This window comes from Bos indicus, chromosome 10 (genome assembly GCF_029378745.1).
Source record: "Bos indicus isolate NIAB-ARS_2022 breed Sahiwal x Tharparkar chromosome 10, NIAB-ARS_B.indTharparkar_mat_pri_1.0, whole genome shotgun sequence".
Taxonomy (NCBI): domain Eukaryota; kingdom Metazoa; phylum Chordata; class Mammalia; order Artiodactyla; family Bovidae; genus Bos; species Bos indicus.
The window spans coordinates 29,633,037-29,659,729 of NC_091769.1; the positions used below are offsets into that span (position 1 = coordinate 29,633,037).

The 26,693-nt window shown below is 41.6% G+C and overlaps 1 protein-coding gene across 11 annotated transcripts in view; it reads left to right on the plus strand.

Moving 5' to 3' along the window:
- Positions 1–26,693, plus strand: part of FMN1 (formin 1) — a 501,299-nt gene that overhangs the window by 320,808 nt on the left and 153,798 nt on the right. For 10 of the 11 annotated variants that reach the window (XR_011568786.1, XR_011568785.1, XR_011568787.1 and 7 more), the window contains 6 exons: positions 123–184; positions 2,371–2,459; positions 11,801–11,930; positions 13,383–13,529; positions 14,623–14,682; positions 18,929–19,049. Coding sequence is in view for 7 of the 11 variants with exons in the window: in XM_070797220.1 (XP_070653321.1) it covers positions 123–184; positions 2,371–2,459; positions 11,801–11,930; positions 13,383–13,529; positions 14,623–14,682; positions 18,929–19,049 (609 nt within the window). In the remaining 4 variants the exon portion in view is untranslated. Of the gene's footprint in view, positions 1–122; positions 185–2,370; positions 2,460–11,800; positions 11,931–13,382; positions 13,530–14,622; positions 14,683–18,928; positions 19,050–26,693 lie in introns of those variants that run through there. The other variant, XR_011568788.1, reaches the window with a different exon arrangement.

The following is a 26,693-nucleotide window of genomic DNA, read 5'->3' on the forward strand; positions in this document are numbered from 1 at the left end:
CAACCTGTGTGAGAGAGGGCAAACGTTTACATTGCTTGGTAGCTGGACATGGAGTAAACGTTAGTGCAGCAGAGTCCGGTCTAACCTCTTATCCTTTCTCGTTCTCTTTGGGTGCTCGGCAGCCATTTTTAATGTGGACGATTCTGTGGTTGATCTGGAAACCCTGGCAGCCTTATATGAAAACGTGAGTATGAGAGTTTCCAGATTTTTGTATCTTAACTAACTTTAAAAAATATGTTAATGTCTAAAAAATCATTGTATGTGACTCCTCCCACCCAAAAAATCACTGATCCATTCATGTTCCTTGGCAGTGGGAATTTTGACATTGCGTGGAAGAGAGTAAGGTACAGAAAAGCCAGCTCAAATGAGAGTGAACATGAGGAAACACTAGGCTCTTGACCTCCCTCCCCCTCACAATACAGTGAGGGATGTCTTGACATCCCTCCCCCTCACTGTGGTATCTGGGTTAGTAGATTTCTTCTACAGGGGAGGGTGGTTCAATGGGGAGGCCACATCTATGCCACAGAACGTGGCCATGTGATTTGCAATCAGAGTGAATGAAGCTAAGTTACCAGCTTAATATTGGTGTATAACCAGTGTCATCTTCTGAGTAATGAGGATGTTGTCTCCAGCTTGGATGATTACTTTTAGTCCAGGGAAGCTGATGGCATTGAATGTAGGAAATAGTATCGGATGGTGAGTGTGTGTTTTGGATTTAGAGTGAGATATTCAGGTTTGAGATCCAGCTCTGTCATGGACAACTGAGTGGCTTTGGGTCAGTTAAACTCCTAAACCTGTTTGATCCTCAGTACAATGGGGATTATAATAGGCTCTACATGATTTCTGTGACTATTAAAATAGAGCTCAATATATATATAGCAGTAGCACTGTATTTTGAAAATGAGCAGCACTGTATACATATATGGTCTTTAAATGTGGATTATATGTGTAAATAACCAGAGTAATTGACAGGCTTTCTTGAGAACATGACACAAGAGAGTCCCAGTTCCCATAATTGTTAACTGCTCTGGTTCACTGACTCTGTTAGATTTGAATATATAGATTGAACCAGATTCTCTTTACTGAGTAATGCTATTTCCCAGAGCTGTATAGCATGCTTTGGTTACCAGGCTCAGAAAATGATTCAATACTTCGGTTCCCAGGGACTTTAAACCTCTCACAGAAAATTTGAATAGTGTGTTAATCCAGTCTAGCAGGATTTCCGATTCCCTTCACGTTTTTATATCCTTTTTGTATATCAGGAATTGTTTAGTATTAATATAATATGATGGGTGGGAATGTCCCATGTTTCTATTGGGAAGGCTTTCATTAATAGGTAAGAAGATGCACGAATCCTAGGCCATCCTGGCACATGTGTGGAATACCTGGAGGGCAGCATGGAATTATAGAATAAAGATGTTTCACGTCAAGCTCTTTACCAGGTAGTTAGTCTAAGTCTCGGTGGAGTCATCTATAACACAAGGATGCAATGCTTGATGTTGGAGGACTTCGTAAAAGGCAAAATGCCTTCTAGGGACTTTTAGTTGTACCTCAGGCTCAGGACTGTGTGCGTGGCGGGTACTTGTTAGCTTACAGTAGCAGTAAGCCACATATGATTGACATAGGTGGATACATTGAGAAAGTATGAGACCAAATGCCAAAGTAAGTAGTGCAGACAGCAAATACTTAGAAAATTCAGAGAGAACCTGCTGACCAGAAATTTAAAAATCAGGATCCTATGTAAGTTAGGAGGGCTGTTTTGAGGATGAGGAAGCAGATGCTAAGGAAAGCTTGACCCATATCTGATCTTACAGGGAAAGACACTAGGGATTTAAGGTAGCAATTAAATTCCTGGCTTGTATATCCAGCTCAGGTTACTTATATGACCATTGGGTTTTAGCCAGTGATTCTCAAACGTTAGCCTGAGAATCACCTAGAGGGCTCTCTGAACCCCACTCTTAAGAGTGTTGGCCCTACTTCCTGCATAAAGTATGTCCAAGATGTGCTCAGTTGCACTAAGTCGTGTCTGACTCTTTGTGACCCCATGGACTGTAGCCCACCAGGCTCCTCTGTCCGTGGAATTCTTCAGGCAAGAATACTGGAGTAGTTTGCCATCTCCTCTTCCAGGGGATCTTCCTAACACAGGAATTGAAGCTGCATCTCCAGCATTGGCTGGCAGATTTTTTGTTTTTTAAACCACGGAGCCACCTGGGAAGCCCTATGCCCAAGATAGGGCCAACAATTGCAATTGGCATTTCTAATTAGTGACAGGTGATGCTAATGGTCCAGAGACCATACTTTGAGACATATTGCTTTAGACAGATTCTCACTGCTCATTTTTGTGTGTGTTTTGCTTCTATTTCAACACAGAGAGCCCAAGAGGATGAACTCGTTAAAATAAGAAAGTATTATGAGACATCCAAAGAGGAAGAATTGAAGCTGCTGGATAAACCTGAGCAGTAAGGATGCTTGAACACTTTTCTGTTAATAAAAGGAGAAGGGCCTTCCCTATCTTCCTGCCTCCAGCTCCGAATAACCACATCTAAGCTGTGCCAAGCTCAGTCACAGCAGCGTCATTCCCGTGACCTATTGCATGCAGCAGGATGACCTGACTGCCGGGAAAGGCAGCTGGGAGATTTGTGCTGCTGGGTAGCATGTCTCAAGCCCTCACCCCACCCCTCGTGACTCCCCTTTTCTTGTCCTAGCAAATCGTTAATTCCTCCTAGACTAAACATTCTGGCCAAAAGGGTAACTGAGGAAGGAAGAAGTTACTGCTCCGTTTAAGGTTCTGCTGATGCAGTTGAAAGAGATGATGTCAGAGTCACAGGATTCAAATTGATTTTCCTAAATATCGTATCCAGTAAATGTTGCCTGCATGTGCCAGCTTTCTCCCCACACTCTCCACCTGCTCTTCCTAATTTCAGTGTGACTTTTCATCCTTCATTTGCACGTGCTTATGCTGCTCTCCAGTCACTGTTTAGACATGTCTGCTCTCTGTTTTGAGGTACTCCACACACTCTTGTTCTTTGCTGGGATCTTGGGATCTGCAGCCCCCCAGGTTCCACCCAGGACTCTGAGAATGTGGGCTGGGTCCTGAGTGGACAGAGGGCTCCTTTGCCTGTTGCTCCTTTGAGTGCTTCCTGCCCAAGGAAGGGTACCCTTCTCAGCTTGGAGAGGAGGGGAGGGATAGGAAACAGAGGAAATCGATCGAGTTTAGAGTAAGTAGGACTTCCCTGGTGGCTCAGTTGGTAAAGAATCCACCTGTAATACAGGAGACCCAGGTTTGATCTCTGGCTGGGGAAGATACCCTGGAGAAAGAAATGGCAACCCACTCCAGTATTCTTGCTGGGAAATCCCATGGACAGAGGAGCCTGGTGGGCTATAGTCCATGGGGTCACAAAGAGCTGGACATGACTTAATGATTAAACCACCACCAGGGTTATAAGTCAGCCCCAGAGATAGGTGAACGGCTTGTCCTGAAACCTTCATACCTTGCCTTGGTTCCTCTAAAATACCCCACTTCCTTTGTTATAGCAAGGTCCAAAAATCATCTCCCAGTGACTGGGTGGGGGATTTTTAGGTTTACTCAATTACTGACAAACCTTTATGGTAATTTGGGCACACTTCATTGATTGGCTTTCATGTGGAGCATATGCCAGGACTCTCCCCAAAACACACCCAAAGTTAGTTAGTTCATGAAGCCTAGGAATTTTGTGACTCAGTGGGCTCCCGTCCCCTTCAGTTCCATCACCCTGAGTCGCCACCCTTACCAACCCTACCCCTGACCCATCACGTGATCAATCCCATGTCATGCTTTCTAATATAATGAGTTAATTTCCACTAAATTGCCAACATCCGCTGGATCATCAAAAAAGCAAGAGAGTTCCAGAAAAACATCTATTTCTGCTTTCTTGACTATGCCAAAGACTTTGACTGTGTGGATCACAATAAACTGTGGAAAATTCTGAAAGAGATGGGAATACTAGACCACCTGACCTGCCTCTTGAGAAATTTGTATGCAGGTCAGGAAGCAACAGTTACAACTGGACATGGAACAACAGACTGGTTCCAAATAGGGAAAGGAGTACGTCAAGGCTGTACATTGTCACCCTGTTTATTTAACTTATATGCAGAGTACATCATGAGAAACACTGGGCTGGAAGAAGCACAAGCTAGAATCAAGATTTCTAAGAGAAATATCAATAACCTCAGATATGCAGATGACACCACCCTTATGGCAGAAAGTGAAGAGGAACTAAAAAGCCTCTTGATGAAGGTGAAAGAGGAGAGTGAAAAAGTTGGCTTAAAACACAACATTCAGAAAACGAAAATCATGGCATCCAGTCCCATCACTTCATGGGAAATAGATGGGGAAACAGTGGAAACAGTGTCAGACTTTATTTCGGGGGGCTCCAAAATCACTGCAGATGGTGACTGCAGCCATGAAATTAAAAGACGCTTACTCCTTGGAAGAAAAGTTATGACCAACCTAGATAGCATATTGAAAAGCAGAGACATTACTTTGCCAACAAAGGTCTGTCTAGTCAAGGCTATGGTTTTTCCGATGGTCATGTATGGATGTGAGAGTTGGACTGTGAAGAAAGCTGAGTGCCAAAGAATTGATGCTTTTGAACTGTGGTGTTGGAGAAGACTCTTGAGAGTCCCTTGGACTGCAAGGAGATCCACCCAGTCCATTCTGAAGGAGATCAGCCCTGGGATTTCTTTGGAAGGAATGATGCTAAAGCTGAAACTCCAGTACTTTGGCCACCTCATGTGAAGAGTTGACTCACTGGAAAAGACTGATGCTGGGAGGGATTGGGGGCAGGAGGAGAAGGGGACGACAGAGGATGAGATGGCTGGATGACATCACTGACTCAATGTCTGTGAGTCTGAGTGAACTCCGGGAGTTGGTGATGGACAGGGAGGCCTGGCGTGCTGCGATTCGTGGGGTCGAGAAGGGTTGGACATGAGTGAGCGACTGAACTGAACTGAACTGAAGGTGCTAATGACCGAAAATGAAAAGAATAATAACAGATATTTAGAAAAAGGCCATGGAAATATTTGAGGACTGACTTAGTCAGCTCTAACAAGGTACCTTCAACTGGGTGACTTGCCAACAACAAAAATGTGTATCTCACAGTTGCTGAAGCCAGAAGTCTGAGATCCAGCTGCAGCCATGGCTAGGTTCTAGTGAGAATGCTCTTGCACGCTGTGGACTGCCAATGTCTTCACGTGGCAGAGAACAGAGAGAGGAAAGAAGCTCTTGTGTCTCTTTTCTGCTGGGCACTGACCCCACTCATGAGGGATTAACCGTCATGTCCTTATTACTGCCCCAAATCCCTACTGCTTAATACTATCACATTAAGGGTCAGGATTTCAACATATGGATTTGGGGGGACACAAACATTCAGTCCATAATAGGGACAGTAGGACATACCAAACATTTGTTGTTCTTATTCAGTTGCTAAGTCATGTCCGACCCTGTGGCCCTATGGACTGCAGCGTGCCAGTCTCCTGTGTCCTCCATTATCGCCCAGAGTTTGCTCAGATTCATGTGCATTGAGTCGGTGATGCTGTTTAACCATCTCATCCTCTGCACCCCCTTCTCCTTTTGCCTTCAATCTTTCCCAGCATCAGGGTCTTTCCCAGTGAGTTGGCTCTTTGCATCATGTGAGTAAGCATTGGGTAGTGCTAACTATACCACATTAAGCAATGATCTTCTAAGCTCAGAGTTGGAAAACTTTACCTGTAAAGGACCTGGCAGTAAGTACTTTAGGCTTGGTGGGCCATGACAGTCTGTTGGAACTATTCAAGTCAACTGTTACAGTCCAGAAGCAGCCATAGATGATGGACATGCCTGTGCGCCAATAACATTTTATTTATGGATGCTGAAATTTGAATTTCATATCATTTTTACACCTTATAAAATATTATCCTCTGTTGCCTTTTCCCCCAACCATTTAAAAATGTGAAAACCATTCTTAGCCGATGGACCATACAAAAACAAGTGATGGGCTGAATTTGGCCTGGAGTCTATAATTCACCAATCCCTGCTCTAAGCTATAGGAATGGCCAACCTGCTGAAATGAACAGTGGGCCCCTGCTCCTGGAAGGGGTCCCCTTTTCCTTCTGTGTTAATGCCTTTTTGGTATCATTTTACAAGATTAATTGCCAAGACAAAAAGTAATGGTAGCAGGTAATTAACAAAATGACTTCTTGTTCTTGCTTTCTCTACTGAGGATCTGGATAGAAGAGCATTTTTATTATCTTAATTTATTAAAAAATGTTTGTTGGTATATTGTCACCCAGAGTGAAGTAAGTGTGAAAGAGAAAAGCAAATGTATCAGTGCACACATGTGGAATCTAGGAAAATGGTACTGATGAACCTATTTCCAAGGCAGAAATAGAGATGCAGATGAAGGGCATTTTTAAAGTTTGTAAGTGGTCATTTTAATGCCTTCCTTAACATGCTAAGCTCTTACTGACAGCAAAGAAGATGGCCATATTGTCCTGGTGATGTGTTTGGACTCACTTGCTAGAGGGTGAGGGCCAGAGAGGTAGGGCCTCCAGCCCTAAGTGAATTCCACCTTTGCTCCCAACCTCCTGCACAGCACAGCATTTGTTTGATTTATGCCAGAGTCTGATTTTTTGGCCACTTACTTGCCATTAGCGCCAAGTGAGTTGACTATAAGCATGTTTTACATACTGGAAAATATGAATCATTTATAGTTTCAACATTGCAGTTTCCTGAGATTCCTGTGGTGCCCGGTCCCATAAATTCGAGTCTGGAGAGGCTGGCTTCATCACTCACCTCATCAACTTTCTTGAGCCATGGGGCCAGATGTAGAAAGCCATTTCCCACAGAGATGTCATCTGCTTGGGACTAGGCTCTCTGAGAACCACTCTCTCCAGCGATGGTCCTCAACTCTGTTCACACTCTGCTTGGGGTGGTAGTGAGGCATTGGGAGCTTCTATTGCATTTGATTAGGCCTGGTGTGAGCTTTTTCTGGCCTGAAGTGAGGATACCGTATATAGCCTATTGGGATGCTCTACTTACAGGCTTCCCTGATAGCTCAGTTGGTAAAGAATACACCTGCAATGCAGGAGACCCCAGTTCAATTCCTGGGTCAGGAAGACCCCCTGGAGAATGGGTAGGCTACCCACTCCAGTATTCTTGGGCTTCCCTGTGGCTCAGCTGGTAAAGAATCTGCCTGCAATGCAGGAGACCTGGGTTCGATCCCTGGGTTGGGAAGATCCCCTGGAGAAGGGAAAGGCTACCCACTCCAGTATTCTGCCCTAGAGAATTCCATGGAGGGTATAGTACATGGGATCACAAAGAGTTGGACATGACTGAGCAACTTTCACTTTTCACTTATGCCCATAGCTGCCTTGCCCTCCCGCCCCAACCAAATGAAGACACGTTGACTTTTTGAAATAAGGCTCTGTTAGCATTTTCCTCTGTGGAGGAACATAGGTTACAACATGCACAGACAGAAATGTTAACATTCAGGGTTCCGACGGATCATTAACCAAATATTAGTCCCTTGAAAACAGTGGCCTGTTGTGTCATTTCTGCTATGAGCTGAGTTACTGCTGTACATGTGTGACCCATTCTCTGTGAGGTGCAGAATATCTCTCCTGTATACAGACTCTAGTTACAGTCCACCCTGGCAAGACCATCCGGCCTTAAGGACAGAAGGGGAAGGTCCCTAGTCTGTGGCTCTTTGGGGATATTTAGTCCTTCCTATCTCTGGCCCTAGCATATACTAGTCCTAAAGGAAATCAGTCCATAAATATTCATGAGTACCATGAGCTAATAATGCCCAAGACCCCCTCTTTGGGGATGGGTAAAAGAGTGCTTATCCCTTCCCTTATGGGTAGAATATAAAACCCAGTTGAGGAGAGGGGATAAGATGTTAGACATTTCATAGCCTTTGAGGTAACCTTCCCTGGTGGCTCAGATGGTAAAGAATCCTCCTGCAATGCAGGCGACCTGGGTTCGATCCCTGAGTTGGGAAGATATCCTGGAGGAGAGCATGGCAACTAACTCCAGTATTCTCGCCTGGCGAATCCCCATGGACAGAGGAGCCTGGTGGGCTACAATCCATGGGATCACAAAGAGTCGGACATGACTGAGTGACTAAGCGCAGTACAGCATGTGCCTCTGGTACTTTCTCAGGTAGATGGGAAATGGTGCTTTCCTCAAGTCTTTATTTTTCCCATATTTGCTACTCTAGTTTTTCTCATCTTCACCTTCTGCTAGGTGACCAGGCCCCAAACCCACAAGTCATCCTGGACTTTTCTCAGTATCTCAGGGGATGGGTCAGCTTCTCTGGGTCTGGCCCCCTCAATTGCTTTCTAACCATTTGCCCCTGTACATCCACACTGGTGGCCCTCTCACCTACCCCATTAGAATATTCCAGGTATTCCCAGCCTCAGATCCGCTCCAGTCCAGATAACCTCCAGTCAATCATCCAAGCCTTGCCAGGACAATTTTATAAAACAAAAAGCTGGAAGTGTCACTCTTCTGTTTCAAATCATTCATTCATTCAGAAAAAGCTTGAAGTCTTTGTTTTAGAATATGAAGCTCCATTTTAGCTTCTTCTCCCCTTTGCCCATGAATATCAGGCAGCCTGTCTAGGCTCTCACTGGCAGTTTCTCACACATGACCTGCGCAAGCACCAGAGGGCTCCCAGAGATCTGGGCTGACATGGTCCTTCCAGGGCTCTGACTTCGATGCCCGGCATGTGACATCCATAGCTCCTGTTTTAGGTCCCATCACCAAGATCACTCATCAAACTCCATGGTAATTGAGGATTTATTTCTCAGGTGATCAAGAAGCAATTATGTATAAGTTAAATTAGGTTCTCAGGTCTTAGCATGGTGCCTGACACACTGTAAGTGCTTCATACACGTCGAAAAACAATAAAATTCTTGGTGACTGATGCTATTAGTATTTTTGGTGACACATTTCCTAGAGTCCAATCTGAAAGTAATGTGAAATTTCTGAATTTCATTCCTGACTCAACTCTGAATATGTGTTTTGGCCCCTTCTCCATACACAGAACATGGGGTCTTTAAGATTCCCTGAAAGCCTTCCTAGTGCCAACCCTAATTCCAGTAAAGCTTTGAGCCCAGGGAACCTTGTAGTTCTATTTCATTTTTTTCTGGGTAACACAAATTAGTTGAGGCTATGGGCTCATCTCCTTCTGTGGATCCTAAACCTCCTTTCTGGAGACTAGTTATAAATGATTGTTTATCCAGCATTTCCTTCTTCTCTTCTAAGTCCTTGCTGGTGAGCTGGGGTGTTGATCTGTATATTCTTGCCATCAGTTCTTCACTCACTGTGTCCACTTAAATAAGGAAGTGTACCTTCTCTGGGATATAGGTCCTACTTTGGGAGTAGTGTTTCATGGTTGCGTTTGGAAAGGGAGAAATGGAGGGTGCTACCCTTGAGATATCTCTCGGCAGCATTTGAATATGTCAGACTTCCCAAGATTCACTCACAGGACCAGATGCCTCCCGGCCCATAAGCTTTTTACGGCTCGCGTTTGTGAAAACTGGTGATACCCCTGATTTCAGTCATAAATGAATCAGTGGTTTGAAACTAATTTTAGCAAAGAAGCAATTTACATATAGTGTGTAATTTTTTCATCTTGTTCTGATTCAGAATTCCTTTGGGTTTTCATTTTTATATCCCATCACATGGTTTTCATAATAATCAAAAGTTACAAAACCTTAAAACAAAGGTATGTTTTCTTTTATGAGCATTCTTTGCTTCATCTCAGTGCGATTAAAAAGAAAAAGGATTATGACCTGGTTGTAGGATGAATAAGAAAAACAGTTGATTATTAGAATTATTATTAAAACCCAAGTGTCCCTAAAAGAGGCACAGAGTATTAACTAAGAAACGTTGGGGGGTTATGGAAAAAATGGGGCTCCAGCTTTGCTCCTGTGTAAAAGTATTCTTGGTAAGAGGTTACAAAATGTCAGGGTATTGATGTTATGATTTGACTAAGACTTTCAGAACTATCAGTTAATCATCATTTCAACCCCAGAATGGATTTAATAGCTGTTAGTGGATTCTCTCCTCTTCTGGATTCATTTCCAACTCTTTCCATCCATTTTGGTTTATACCCCTTCCTCGGGTGGTTGGCTTTGAGAATATGTAACTCTTCCAACTTAATTTTGCAAGGGGCTCCAGTGCCCAGCTGCTCAGACAGTGAGCTTCTGTGTGTGGGTCAGGACTCACCTTTAGCTTTTAAGACCTGTCTTGCTGTAATTTTTAAGAAACTTTAGATTGTTCTCGCTTAATGAGTGCCTGCCTTGTTCCAAGCATGGAACTATGAACTCTTGTCTGTGAAAGTAAGTTCATGTGGAAAAGTAAACACCTGTAGAATAGAATCATTATGACTATTATAATTGATTGAACAGAAAAATAATAGTAAGCTCATTTCAGAAATAGATTTCTTTTAGTCACTTGCCTGTAGACATTTGCCTCGTCTTCACTTAGCCTATGTTAATACACCATTAGACAATACGGCACTATAAAGGGAGTTGATTGTGTTCTTTTCTTTTTTTTTTTCAGACTGTAAAGATTAATGCTTCCCATTTGGGTTTAGTCTTATTTGGGAAGCAGGAGATAGATTACTTGATGTGGTTCAGTATACTTGCATTAACTTTCTGTTCTTATACATCATACGTTTGTTTACCATTATAGAAACCCATTAATGTATTTTTAATTTTTAAAAATTGTATACAGTTTTTAAATATTACTTTCCATTTACAGCTATCGGAAAATATTGTCTATATTCTGTGTTGTAAAGTGTATCTTTGAGCCTGTCTTATACCCAGTCATTTGTACCTTCCACTCCCCTAGCCTTATATTGCTCCTCCCCCACTGGTAACCACTGGTTTGTTCTCTGTATCTGTGAATCTGCATCTTTTTGGTTATATTCATGATTTGGTTATATTTTTTAGATTCCACGTATAAGTGATATCATATAGTACTTGTCTGTCTTTGATTTATTTCACTTAGCATAGCATTATACCCTCCAAGTCCGTCCATGTTGCTGCAGATGGTAAAATTTATTCTTTTTGTGGCCGAGTAGTATTCCATTGTAGAGAAGGAAATGGCAACCCACTCCAGTGTTCTTGCCTGGAGAATCCCAGGGACGGGGGAGCCTGGTGGGCTGCCGTCTATGGGGTCGCACAGAGTCGGACACGACTGAAGCGACTTAGCAGCAGCAGCAGCATTCCATTGTGTGTACATCTTCTTTATCCGTGTATCTATTCACGAACACAGGTTGCTTCCATATCTTGGCAGTTATAAATAATGCCACTCTGAACACTGGGGTGCATGTATTTTTTCAAATTAGTGTTTTCAGTTTTTTTGGATGTATACTCAGGAGTGGAATTTCTAGGTCAAAAGGTAATTCTGTATTTAGGTTTTTGAGAAACCGCCATACTGTTTTCCACAGTGGCTGCAACAATTTGCATTCCTACCAACAGTGTACGAGAATTCTCCTTTCTCCACATCCTTGTTGACATTTGTTAGTGTTCTTTTTGATGATAGCCATTCTGATGGGTGGGAGGTGTTGTACGGAAACCCATTTTGAAAAGTGGTTTTGTTGTCCACGGTAGAGCACATCCCTTGAGTTTGTTTATTTGATACCTTTTATGATGGTTCGATTGACATTGTCAAATAAGAAATGCTTTCATGGTGAATCTTTTTCTGCTGTCTTTTTATTTCCTGTGTGACTGTATATGAAGTCAGCTGATTCATTCTTAATTTTTACAGATTTTTACATGAGTTAGCCCAGATCCCTAATTTTGCTGAACGTGCCCAGTGCATAATCTTCAGATCTGTCTTTTCTGAGGGTATCACCGCCTTGCACCGAAAGGTAGAGATCATCACACGAGCTTCTAAGGTATGTTTGCTGCCTAATTCAAGGATAACTTTGCCTTTCTTGGGGGTGGAGGAGGGAGTGGAGAGTGGGAAAGATCAACTTGAGTCCCTTTGTAGAAAACTTTTTGCCTTAAGATTGTGTATTTCCCTGTGACGATTATCCCATAAGTTTGTGTGCATGTATGTGAATGAGTAAGAAAGGAGATGCAGATTGATAGAGGATAAAGAGGGAGAAAAAAAATAACACTTTTACAGATTTCTCACCTATTCCAAATACCTCCCAATATACATACTGGCCACTTAAAACCAACCTTAATAGTATAGTGTGTTTTGTACTCTGTCTAAGATTGCAAGAGATTTGCCTTAAACCAATGCACTGGATCATCTGAAATGTGTTTACATAGTGAAATATTGTAAGAAGATTCCAGAGACTTGATAAATGAAATAAATAATTATGGCAATGAGTGATGGGCCAATAAATTTTTGCTGGCTTCATCCCACTGGTGTTCTTTATAAATTCTTCAACTTGGCATTTTCTCCCAGTGACCTACATCCTTAACCACATGATGATCCTCCATAAATACTGTAGAGTTTAGTTGCTTATTTGAAGGCATGTTTTTTTTTTTCCCCTTCTAAGACATAAAAGATTTCAATAAAGAAAGCATGAATATCACCAAGGTGTATAATATGCACCTTCTAATAATGCCCTAAAAAGCAGGAACAGAGGTCAACTTGGAGCTGCAGTTGGTTTTCTGTCTTTACCCTGAAATAAAGGAAAATAAAGTCAACTGAAATTATAGAGAAGGGAGAAAAGTATCAATTTGAAAATTTGCACTTGGAGCCAAAGAATGAGAGAGAAAGAGGTGAAACAAATGAGAGAGGAAGCTGAAGAAACCCCAAGAAGCTTGAAATTGTAATAGTTAACAGACAAATCAGCAAGCGCTTAATAAACAGAGCCTGTGACCTCGAAATACATTATTGTAGTTCACCTCTGAGGGTTATTTCCAGGGATAAGGAAGAATAGGCATGCTGTTGTATCTACCCAACATTTAACTATGCTGTTTATATACAGACAGTGTCCAAAACCAGATTCTCAAATGATCTTAAAACCTTTTGTATTTAGAAGCCATCAAATACAAAACCTAACTGTAACAACTCTCTTGTTTCAATTTCTGAATCCCTTAAAATAAGTATTTAAAAAATAAAATTGGCTCAAATAGAAATGTAATATTTAATATTCAGTGTTAAAACATGTACAGTTTGTAATTCATTGAAAGGATAAAACATGATGGCTGTTAACATTTTTTTTTAAGACACTTAGCTTAATGAAGTGTATTTTCTGTTTCACCAATTGTAAATCCTATTGGTAACAGGCCAGCAAACAGACTATCAGGTGCTTGGTGAACATTTGTTGTTAAATGAACATAGGTGCTTTTGGAGTTCAGCCTCATAATAATTATTATTTTTTTCCCAGGGCTTGCTGCACATGAAGAGTGTAAAAGATATTTTAGCTCTCATTCTGGCTTTTGGAAATTATATGAATGGAGGAAATAGGACTCGGGGACAAGCAGATGGATATAGCTTAGAAATTCTGCCCAAACTCAAGGACGTCAAAAGTCGGGTATTTATTTTTCATATGAGTTTCTGTGATCTGCCATCATTTTCCTTCTACCCTTTCAATTTTTTTGTTTTAAGTATCCCTAGTTGTTCCATTCATCTCTATCTTCCTCCTAGCAGTACATTTTTTTCTTTGCTTTCTTTTGAATACAGGTTTTTCGTGTTTGATCTTCTTTTGACGAAAAATTCCCAACATTCATTTGCTTGAAAGCACACAGTTAGATGTTGAACTACCATGAGAGGATAAAACAGATAGTGTACAGTATTAGCCATAGCACAAGACTTGAATCTGTTTGAATTTGGTGTTAGCTACTTGTAATTTACTCACCCCTGAGTAGGGAGCGATGCCGAATCACCAAGGGAGCTGAGCGTTTGAATTATCCTTTGGTCCACAACAATTGGACTGGGGGGTCCACTGTCAACCCCTCTGAGCCTGATTATCATTTGGCTCCACACCCCTGCAGAGCTCTCTTTAGAAACAAGCAGCCCATAGCTAGGCGTCCCTGTCGGGGGGCAGGGAGGGGGAATGGAGGGAGGGGAAACACAGAGGCAAATTAGAGTTAGACCCACGTGAACAAGACACAAAGGCTGCCTTGTGGGAGGGCTCGCTCTCCCCTGGAGTCCCAGGGTCATAAAGTGGCAGGGTGTTCCTTTTAAGCCATCTTGATTGTTTTTCATGCCATTAAGAACACACATTTTTTGAGAGGTGGGAAGGGAGGGATGGTTTTTCTGTTCTGCTCCCTGGTTCTCTTTAGCACTCCCCTTCCTCCTCCTTTCTTGGCTTTATGCCTGAAAATATTGAGATAGTCTTTTGGTTGGTTGGTTGCATGTCTTAGCCATTACCTCAGAGGTCTTATGGATTGATTATCTGTTTGGGTTTTCTCCCCCTCAAAGGAAAAGTGTAGTGTCATTTCTTTCTATAGATGCCATTAAAAATGAATGGGACAAGGAGGAGAATTTCACCAGTATCAAACAGAATCAAGACTAGGTATCAGAAAAGTATAAGAGTTACAAAATGAGATTTCAGTTCTTTGACTGTATACTATGGCAGAGTCTCATGTGAAGGATATTCATTTAAGCTTCTCTTTTAAACCTAGGATAATGGGATTAATCTGGTGGACTACGTGGTGAAATATTACCTGCGTTACTATGATCAGGTAAGAAATGGCATTATGTGGAAAACTGCACCTAATGGAGTTTCAACTCCTTCACATCGTTGGCATTCAGAAATTGGATGATGGCTGGATGGATGAATTTCAAGTCCAACATAGAATTTGAGAGCTCTCCAGCCTCCTTGGTTTACAGATGGGAACACTGAAGCCAAGAGAATTTAGTTGACTCTTGTGAAGGGAAGCATTATTCAGTACAAATCTACTGCCTCCTAATCTACTATGTAACACAGCTTCAGAGAGATCCCTAGTCATCTCAGCGCCTTCTGACCAGGTTGTGAGGGTTCCTGTGAAACCTATATCCATTCAGTAATTGGTTATATTTGAAACTAGATTCTGGGCTGCAGACCAAAATTTAGGAACTTAATATGCAGTAATACCCAATACTTTATCAGCAGTGTTCATTGGTGAACAAGTTAAAGACGTGGAATTTAAATCCATCTTCCCTGCTTAAATTACACTGGCCATTAGAAATAAAAATTTCTGTGAGAATCCACCTGAGCACCATTTTCTATGTTTTATTCCTTCTCATTAAATCGAGAACAAGGAGTCCTAGCTTTGAGAAGAAAGAGGTACTATTGTAAGTTGTTGAGAAACCTAGCAGTCAGTAAATGGAAAAAGTCTTGGGAAAATGTTGTCAGGAGTCCCACTTAACTATCCACAAAGGCAGAGTTTTTCCTAGGTAGCGAGGGAAGAAAAGTCAAGATTCCAGGGCGTCCTTTTCAAAAGGCCTTCAATTTCATGCAGAGGACAAGCTAAGCACTGATGAAGCCTTTCGTCATCTGTCCTCCCCTCCTGGTGGGTTTATCTGACTGACTGTAATGTAGGTGCTTGATACATACTTACTGAGTTGAATGTACTGTAAATATCCACAAGCATGTAGTCAGTAGCATCTGTGAAGAATTAGATGAATGGAGGTGACAGATGTTTTCTGGTAGAGCAGTACAGGTGTGTTGAGCTTGAGGCAATGTTTGTGCACCCACAGTTCTGACAATAGATACCAAAGTGGCAGAAGAACTCTACTGAAGAATCTTGGGGTGACAGTTCAAAGTTGACATGAGCAGATTTATGCATAGTCTCTATCTCAGCCATGCTTCCTACACAGACGCACTGTGTAGGAAGGATAACATTTGCCTATGGAATTTGGCTCCTGATGAAGAGAGCTGAACCCAGTGGAATCAGCTTCACAGAGGAAAATGTTAAAATCCAATAAGATTAGTTTCAGAAATCCTAAAGGAAATCAACCCTAAATACTCATTGGAAGGACTGATGCTGAAGCTGAAGCTCCAATATTTTGGCCACCTGATGTGAAGCACCAACTCATTGGAAAAGACTCTGATGCTGGGAAATATGAGGGCAGGAGAAGGGGGTGACAAAGGATGAGGTGGCTGAATGGCATCACCAACTCAACGGGCATGAGTTTGAGCAAACTCCAGGAGATAGTGAAGGACAGGGAAGCCTGGTGTGCTACAGTCCATGGGGTCACAAAGAGTCAGACACTACTTGGCAACTGAACAATAGGATGGTCCAGTTTAGGAAAAATAAGAAGTCAACAACTGTGTGGTGCTCTCCCAGTTTTTCACTGAGCAGAATGAATATCACTCAAGAGTGTAGGATTATGTGATTTATAAAATGATCCCTTCCCTCTTAGGAGCCTAAGGGATGATGTTTGTGGTTAGTGGTGAAGAGCAATTAGCAGAAGAAAGGTGACTCTTGCTCCAAGCTTCCTTCTACTCATGGATGATTTTTGGTTCAAGTTGAGGTCTATGTGAAGTTTAAAGAAACCCTTCTAGGGCCATGTCTTTTGAACTCTTAATTGAGCAACTTTCATAAGAGCTGCTGCTGCTGCTGCTAAGTCAGTTCAGTCATGTCCAACTCTGTGCGATCCCATAGACGGCAGCCCACCAGGCTCCGCCATCCCTGGGATTCTCCAGGCAAGAACACTGGAGTGGGTTGCCATTGCCTTCTCCAATGCATGAAAGTGAAAAGTGAAAATGAAGTCACTCAGTCGTGTCCGACTCTTCGTGACCCCATGGACTGCAGCCCACCAGGCTCCTCCATCCATGGGATTTTCCAGGCAAGAGTACTGGAGTGGCGTGCCATTGCATCCTCTGCGTAAGAGCTACTACTAAGCTGATTTGCTCAGCAGCATTTTCTCTTTTTCTACCTTAAAAAAAAGAAGAAGAAACTGAGACTGAATCTGATAAAAAGTTTTGAAGACTAGAAAGAGACATGCATGAGTTCTTCCAATGTTGATTACCATGGAATTTTGTGGCAAGCATCTTAGATGTTGTTCCATCTTGGCACTCATACTAGGGCACTGCTTCCATTGTTTTTTAGAGCAGTAACATAAGGAAAGTAAAAAATAGTACACTGATCATGTAAAATATTGTTCTGATCAAATGAGGAAAACCACTTTCTTCTAGCATTACAAATGGGGCCAGATGTCTTAAAGGAAGAGGGAAGGACCCAGGGAATTCTTGAAATCACAAGAAAAGAGGGTAAGAAGGTAGATGACCCCTGTCCAAGATGCATACTTCCCAGAACAGTGTTCTGTAAGCTGTCTGTAATAGTGCCACAGTTTATTGGTAGACCTGATGGTGAGTACTCAACTGAGAACAAGACATAATTCCTGCCTCCAAAGTGTTCATAGTCTACTGGGGAAGACACCAAGCTAACAAGGCAATTTTTAAATTAATGTTGATAAGTGCTGTGATACGGGAAGTAGCGGGGGCTCTTGGAAACATCCAGGTGCTGGAGTTCTGGGGAGAGCTTTAAGGAAATGCTGTTTTGAGACTTGAAGAAGTATGAACCAGGACGTTTGAGGAGGGCCTGGGGAAGGATTTGGAAAGAGACAGTTTTGTAGACAAAAGTCTACAAGCAAGAGATTGTGGCCTGTTCTTTTATTTTTTGAAAGTGAGGGAGTTAGAGATAGGAGAAGGGAGAAATCAGGCTGGAGATGGAGACAGAGGCCCGATCATAAAGTGCCTTGTAAAGCAGTTGTAGAGTTTGGAATTAGTCCTAATGGCAGTAGGGAAGATGGAATGTGAAGGAGAGCTGGCAGAGTACTCTGTGTGGAGAGAAGCATAAGCGAAGACGGCCTGAGATATGTAGGACACAAAGCTTACATTGAACAACTCGGGAGAAAGCAGGCTGGACTGGAACAGATAGTTGAGGCTCTGCTTCTCCCTGTGTGCCTACAGGTTGTGCACCTCTGGATGTCTCTCTGCTGAGATCCTCTCTTAGCTGTAGTTGTGACGTTTGTCAGCACTCTACACAGCCACGCCTTTGTAAATACCTACTAAGATAGCTCCTGCCTGGGGGCTCAGACGGTAAAGAATCTGCCTGCAATGCAGGAGACCCAGGTTCAATGCCTGGGTCGGGAAGATACTCTGGAGAAGAAAATGGCAACCTACTCCAGTATCCTTGCCTGGAGAATTTCATGGACAGAGGAGCCTGACAGGCCACAGTCCGTGGGGTTGCAAAGAGTTGGACACGACTGAACAACTAACTTTATACTTCCAAGGCAAGCAACATTAGGAGAATCTTTACAAATGTGTGAAGAATTTGATCACACATGTGCACACAAACACATGCACGAGCTTTAAACTGCAGAGGAAGGTAGGTAAGAGCATAAATGAGTGCAGTTGTTCTCCCACTTCAGTGCTGCCTAGTCCAGTAGCTTCTAATTCACACCCACGGGCATACCCCAAAGATGAGTTATCTAATTGCTACCATGTGAAGCTCAACAGGGACTTTCAGTTTAAGCACTTTCATGTGTTCTTCCTATACCTTTTTTCCATGGGAATAGAAGGTCTAAGATCAGGACCTATATGACTATTTTCTCTTTGATTCAATATTAGAACCCAGCCCAGGGACTTGCCTGGCAGTGCAGTGTTTAGGACTCCCAGGTTCCACTGCGGGGTGCACGAGTTTGATCCCTGGTTCAGGAATTATGAGCCAACATGCTGTGAGGCACGGCCAAAAAATATATTAATTAAAAAAATTAAAACCTCAGCCCATGCCATAGCCATAGCCTTGGCCTCAGTGCCAGTAAGACCAAAATGGTAGTACAAAAGACATAAAAGCACTTCAAAGTAACCAGTCCAAAGTTAGGAATAGCAGGGGATCTTTGCTATGATTCTTATCCGACTATCCAAAAAGATGTTTTGGAATTTCAACTGAACGTGACAATTGAGAAGTATAATGTACTTTTGTTTACCATCTATTCTAGGAAGCAGGAACAGAAAAGAGCGTTTTCCCCTTGCCTGAACCACAGGATTTCTTCTTGGCTTCTCAAGTCAAATTTGAAGACCTTATAAAAGATTTGAGAAAACTGAAGAGGCAACTAGAAGGTAATGGGAACTGTTCTGTTATTATGATCATAGATATTTTTTAAATGGTTGAAGAGGATGATATCTCTCTGGCTCGTGGAATGGAATTGGTGAGAGTTCAGTTACCACAGTCTTTGGGACACTCCCATCTCTGTGTACCATTTGGAGTCACTTTATTTACACATCTTTCTCTTTTGTTAATCAGTGGGTACTACATATGTATCTTGTTACCTATATTTTCCAACATGTAATAGATATAATTTTAATAATAATAATTACAGCAACTCTTTTTTTTTTTTTAATTCTTACTGTGATCTTATATGATTCTTCTAACTAGGGTAAGAAGGTAAAGGTAACCCAAATAAGCAGGAACTATACTAACTCCATTTTATAGATGAGAAAAATGAGGCTTAGAAAAGTTATATTCACACAGCCAGAGGCAGATTAAATCTAATTAGAAAATCTCATGCCTTGTGTTTTCTAAGCTAGTTTACTATGCTGCCTTATCTCTCCTTCTCTCTTGCTGTCATGCAAAATGCACACTCACATTCCTATATATTTTGTTTATGTATATAAGTTTAATAGTGATGGCAAGACCCATAGTAAACAGTCTATTTTAGTTTAATTTACATTTTTAATTATCCAAAACAAAATGCTGAAAGCCCTTTTTGGCTTTTTTAAAAGGTGAAAATATGTCTCTGTTGGGCAGGAATTTTCCTTTGGCATCTCTCAAGTCTTGTGTTTTCACAGTGGAGACATCTCCTTGTCCAAGAATATAAATACTTGCCTCAGAGCTTGTATAACTCCTATTGAAGAGCTCTGCGGAGGATTTAGGGAGCGTGTTAATGTGGAAATGGAGCCCAGAGCGCCAAAAGCAGAGCTTGAGGAAATGAAGAGCTTGCACCAGGAATATTTTTACACTAAGACATAAAATAAACATTTTAAAAATGTTTATTGTGAAAGAGTACTCAGAAATCTAAGTCTTAGACGGAGGACAGCTTGGAAATGCAAGTAAAGTGGGAAAGATCTGCTCCCGGTGGCAGGGCGAGCCATTTATTCTTACTTTAGGCATAAAACTTACTTAAATAAGGATGGTGGTTACAACTGAATATTTTTACCTTGTAAATGATTTTTAAAGGAACATGTGGAGTTTCTTTTTCCTCCTGTTGATGTGGTCAAGAGCGTGAATTCAACCAAATGGATGTTTTGTCCAGGAATGTGATCTGTGAACACATGATCATTCTTTTTCCTCTCCTCAAAAACAGTTTTTTTCCTTGACTGAGATGAGCTTGATTCTTATTGTAAGAAAGCAGAGTAAGCCATCACATACCAGTATTTTTCTGTCCCTCTTCAATGGCAGAATTAGGGCCAGGCCAGTCTTCAAGGTAGCTGTTGCAGTAGCAGAGAGGACCTAGGCTTGTGTCGTACATGTGTATGTTAGATGTTTAGGCTCCTCTGTCCATGGAATTCTCCAAGCAAGGATATTGGAGTAGGTTGCCGTTTCCTTCTCCAGGGGATCTTCCTGACCCAGGGATCGAACCCACATCTCTTGTGTCTCCTGCATTGGCAGGCCGATTCTTTACCATCTGAACCACGAGGGCTGTCCCTGACTGCCCATCCTCTCTCTCTCTTAGTGCTTGTGAAACCACGGCCTGCCCTCTCCTGTGGTCTTTGAGCAGAAACCTGATCTGTATTGGATCTTTCCTCTTCGCCTGCTTTCCCTCCATGCGCTCTCTTTTATCAGGCATCCTGGCTCGGCCCCCTGCCTTTGATGTCTCTGTGTATTTGATGATAAATAACAAAAGGAAAAGAAGAGTGAATTCGGAGGACAGTGGAGAGGCAGGAATGTACCTTACTTTCTCTAGGGTGATCCGTGGTGTCATTCCAGATCTCTGAGGACTCAACTGATAGGTTCCTCAGGCAATTTTAAGGACATACAGGAACTTCTGAAGCTGGAGGAGCTGCCTTATGCAGGAAAGCTGAACAATACCTCAGCTATTTTTCTTCTTTGCATGGCATGTCATCAGAAGACATCAAGTTCACCACCAAGGCAAATGAGGAAAGCGGGGCTGCCCCACACACATTGAATATTTAAACAAAAATGCCCTGCTAATCTTTAGAGATGCCAGTGTTTTTAATACATGAAAGGTACCTAGTAAATATTTAAAGAAAATACAGACCATCGGTTCTCTAATGAATTTCTTGTTCTTCTAAATCCCATCTGGCAAGATGGCCAGAGTCGTGGCGGCCCGTTTCATCTCCCGTCCCCATTCAGGCTTCAGCTCCGTTTCCATAAGGCCTGGGTGTGAGCCGAGATTGAATGTTTAATTGAAAAGGACATAATTTTCACACATACAGCAAAGATTTGATGAGGCTTTGAGGTTTATTGTAGCCATTAAAATGTCGTGGCTGCTGGCAAAACCCCAGAAAATGTCTAAAGCTAAACCAGATGTGATTAGCAAATCTCAAGAAGGCTCAGGCCTTAGTTCTCTGGGCAGCCATAGACTTTGAAAAGAAAATCATCTTGGGTAGCAAGAACCACACACACCTTAACAATGGAGTGGAAGTTAAATGATGGTTTTTGGTTGTATAGATGTTGCTGATAGCAGTAGAGATTGTCAATGAGATTATTGTCTCTTTCCTAGAGACCAGAAGTTCCACCAGCAGTTTTATGTAGGAAGACATAGCAGGGAATTGAGGACAGTAGTATACGCTACAATTTATTGTGTGATTATTATCAGATACTTTCCATAGAGCATCTCTTTAAGCCTTTACAATGATACTGTGAAGCAGATACCGTTATACAGTCCTCACAAGAGGAGGAAACGGAAGTTCATGGTGCTAAGGTGACCTGCCAGGTTACTTCACAGCTGATGACCTAGTCGTATTTTGAAACTAGATATGACTCTGAGGTCTGTTACTCATGACTTATCCTGCTGCTGCCCCAGAAGTCTCCATAATCTGGTCAGAGGTCACAACAGAAAGATACATATTCCTAGAAGATGCATAGAGCCTCATAAGGAAACAAATGGCAGAATTAGTGGGTGAGTGTGTGTGTGAGCCCAAGAACCTGCTCCAACTAAGTACATATTGATAGACCCTCAGATCACTTAGAGACATGGGAAAGAGCTTTGTGTGTGGGCTGGGGTTACATGGTTGGAGGAGACAGAGGAGAGATGGGTTATCAAGGTGAACAGTACTGCACAGGATTAGGAACTCAGACTTTAGAGTCAGAGATATACTTTCTACTGGCAACCCATTCCAGTATTCTTGCCTGGGAAAATCCCAAGTTTGCAACTCCAGGAAGTGTAGCCCTGCCAGGCTCTTCTGTTCATGGGATTTTCACAGGCAAGAATACTGGAGTGAGTTGCCATTTCTCTTCCAGGGGATCTTCCCAACCCAGTGATCGAATCCACATCTTTTGTGTCTCTTGCATTGGCAGGCAGTTTCTTTATTGCTAGTGCCACCTTGGAAGCCCAGATAAAAAGTATTATTTCACCTGAATTTTTATTTTTTAAGGGCAATTCTAACACCTGCATCATCAGAGGTAATGAATGCATAGTCCCTTAGTAAGGAAAGCTTCAATATAGCTGATTAACAGTACACACCTTTTACTGGAAAACAGATACCTTGTGGAAACAGGCCCATAGTGTTGAGGGCCAGCTGACTGTGTTCGTGGAGAACCCAATTCCCAGAGCACTACAGAACAAGTTCTTGGTGATCGTGAATGTGTTCTTTGTCTTGCTTATTGTCATACATCCCTTAATCAAACAGTAATTTTTATTTCCCTGATACTTTGTTGATGTAAGTCATACCTGGGAGCAAGCAACAGGAATAACTGCTCTCTGTCTCATCCCTTGACCTTGCTTGCTAGCTAGCAGTTTGAAGGTACTCTTGCAAACCCATCTGTCATGGGCAGAGTAATGGCTCCCAAAGATGTCCAAACCCTGCTCCCTGGAGTCTGTGACTTTATTACCTTACATGGCAAAAGGGGACTTTGCCGACCTTGAGATGGGGAGATTATCCCAGACTAGCCAAGTGGGCCTAATCTAATCACACAGATCTTTAAATGAATCTTTAAAAGCTGACAACTTTCTCTGAGGTCAGCGGGAGATACTACAGTAGAATGATCAGAGAGATGCAGTGTTGCTGGCTTGGAAGATGGAGGAAGTGGGCAGTGAACCAAGGAATGTGGGAAGCCTCTAAGGCTGGAAAACGCAAGGAACAGATTCTCCCTAGAGCCTCCAGAAGGGAATGCAGCCCTGTCAACACCTTGATGTCAGCTCAGTGAGACCCATGTCAGACTTCTAACATACGAAACTATGAGGTAATATATTTGTATTGTTTTAAGCCATTTAAGTCTTCGGCAATTTGTCATAATAGCAATAAGAAACAAACACGCCATGAAATGCATTCTTTCTGATTGTGCCTGTTAAAACCAGTCACACACACATGCACGCACGCATGCACGTGCGCGAACACACACACACACGCACACACACACACCCCATTGCTGAGGCCCTAGATGTAGGATTCCCCAGCTAGTGACTCTCACCAGTATTGCATGAAATGTGAATTGGTGCTCTCTAAAAAAAAACCTGGAAATGCTGTATACTGAAAACACATCACAAGGATACAGTCACATGAACTTACTCAAGGTTCTTGGAAGTCCTGCAATTTTCAAAAAAACAAACAAAAACAAATAGGTTTAGTCCTGTTTGAAGCAAGATTTCTCAAAACGTCATTTTTTTTTTCTTTCACTGAACATACTTAGTATATGTCATAGAATATGTTTTCCGTTAAATACAGTTTAAGAAGAATGGATGTTGATATTGCTGTTACTTCTTAATATAAAGAACACAGCTGTTGGTTAAATGGTCATTCCTGGATGATCTTTGTAGGTGTAACTGTGATAAAGAGCCCTATACAAGCACGCTTCATACTCCCTAGCCTCATTACTCTACATGGGTTTGTTATCCACATAAACAAATATAGTAGAATAGGTCACATCCTCTCTGATGTCTTGATGCTTGAAAGCCAAAATGAACAACTTTAGTATTACTCAAAATTATTCTAGTATGATATCATTGCCCCCAAATCCACATTTGTGTGACATGATCCAATTTTATTATTATTATTTAAATAATTATATTGTTATTTAAATAATTATAAAAATTGTTTCTGGGTTGCAAAGTAGAACAGCCAATTTTTTTTTTGTTGTTGGAAAGGGTAGGAACTCTTCAGATAGGTGTTGAGAAGTCAGCCTATTATGAAAAGTTTAAGGATAAAAATAAATTGCCCTTAATAGCTAAGAAAACGTACTTGGTATCCCCTATCATTAAGGGTAGGATATTTGATCAACTAACTATGTACTAAATCTTGACTTGAAAATGATGCATTATTAACCCTGCTACCGCATATGTAATCAGTAGTTAGGCCTTCCCTAGTGGGCTCAGATGGGAAGGAATTTGCCTGCATTGAGGGAGACCCAGGTTTGATCCGTGGGGCAGGAAGATCCCCTGGAGAAGGAAACGGCTACCCACTCCAATATTCTTACACTCAGGGTAAGATAATCTAACTTGCTTGAGAATGTTGGCAGAGATGCAAGTGAGTATGTGTGTGTTCATGTGTGTTTTAAGATAATTCTGATGATGTTCTTTTCTCTAAACATTTTAGACTATATTTGAACATGTCCTTTCTTATGTATCACTTAGAAATATTTTGAAATACACTTACACAGTTTCAGAGAGGCAAAGAGTCTCTGTTAACTTTTTTGATATCTGTTATCACTCTATAAATGTTTATCCTTCAAATGTTTATCCTGAAATGTTAACTCTTTTAAGCCTTCTGTAAATGAGATGCTGTGTGAAATGTGTAGTCCAGGCATTCAATAAACACTGAAGTCTTTATTCTAAATTTGAATAGTAGTATGATATCTAACTTGACATTGAAATATATTCATCACTTCTTCGGACATTTTCAATCCCCATGTCCTTATTTTCGTAGAGTGACCAGATTAGCCCAGAAGGATCCAAATGAGCCTCTGTTTTGTATGAAATTAGTATCTGAATATTCTACCTCTAAAGCTAAGTTACAGAAGGATGTAAATTCATACATACATGAAAGTAACAACTTTAAAAAGAGATGTGTTTTGTTTTTGGTAGTTTTTTTTAACTATAGTCAGCATGTCTTCCAGATGAAGTTGGTAGATTGAACTCATTCACTTAGCTTCACTCCTTTCTAAAAGCCCACACAAAAACATTTAGAGGCACACAGTCAAAACCAATATAATCAGCTGCAAGAGGAGGAATTAGGGAGGGAGCACACACATACACACATATAAACAGGAAATGAGAACATTTTCACGTGGTAAGTTGCTTATGGCCCTGGACACAGACCAGTGTAGTGGCGATAGTTTAACAATTTGGATATGAATATGAAATCATACAATTAAAACTACTTTCAAAAACATAAGTTATAGTCAACTGTCAACGATAGGTAGCTAGATTAGTGAAGTTGAGGATCAATGATAGTCCATAAAACATTAATGCATCATTTTTTTTTTAATGCATCATTTTTAACAGTAATCTCTGAGCCAGCTCTACTATTTACATGTTGGAAGACCTTCCCTGTTTGAAACTACATAGTAAGCAGTAGACCGCCTTCCCTGCAAGGTGGAAACAATCCTCATCTTTAACTCACTTAACTTCATAAACAAATTAGTGTCTGGGCAAATACATTGATGAGATAGTATTAGTGAGGTGATGAGGGTGAGATGAGTTTGGAACTCTGAGCACTGATAGCATCAGAGAGGGAACCTGCCTGCGGGAGAGTTGGTGTCCCCAGTGATAAAGAGAGGGCAGACGGTGAGTTACCAGAACTTATACTTCATCTTGCCCTTGACTACTTTTTAACTTGGTAAATGTTTAACTTGGAATAGTGTGTGGTATCCATCCCTCTTCCTATTACTATAGTTACTGAAGAATTGACTGAGAGATGAAGAGAAATGCTAATAACCAGTGTTGTTAATCTAATGAATATTCCAGTTTGTTCCACTGGAGGCAGGAGGAAGGATCCTGTCTCCCTCACGGCCATGTTGGCGCCTCCCCAGCCAGGGTCTGTCCAACTCTTGGATGAAAGTATGGTATTTTGCAGACTTAGTACTGTTGAGCCCCACACAGAACTTGAGAAAAGTGATGGCCTATTGATATTATCTCAGGAAGCAAAAAAGACCAGTTAAAGGAGGTCTGAAGTGGCTGTTCCCTTGAATTTGCAATAGACAAGGTTGGGAGCCTACCAAGCAGTGGGTGGAGGGGATTTCAGGGTAGCATTCTGCACTTCATGCATATAATATGGGGGTACCCTTAGTGTTGCCAAATCTAGTAAATGAAATCCAGAAGGCCCATTTAAATCTGAATTTCAGACAAACCAGACTTTTACAAAGTGTGTTTCAAATAATGCACAATACTTACACTAAAAGAATTATTCCTTGATTATCTCAAATTCACATTTAACTTGGTGTCCCAGCTTTTTATCTGACATTTCAGTAGAGAGTTTAAAAGCAATAATAAAACCAACTGAAATTTAGTTCCTTTTATTGAAGTATAGTTGATTTACAATGTATTAATTTCTGCTGTACAGCAAAGTGATTCAATTATATAAATG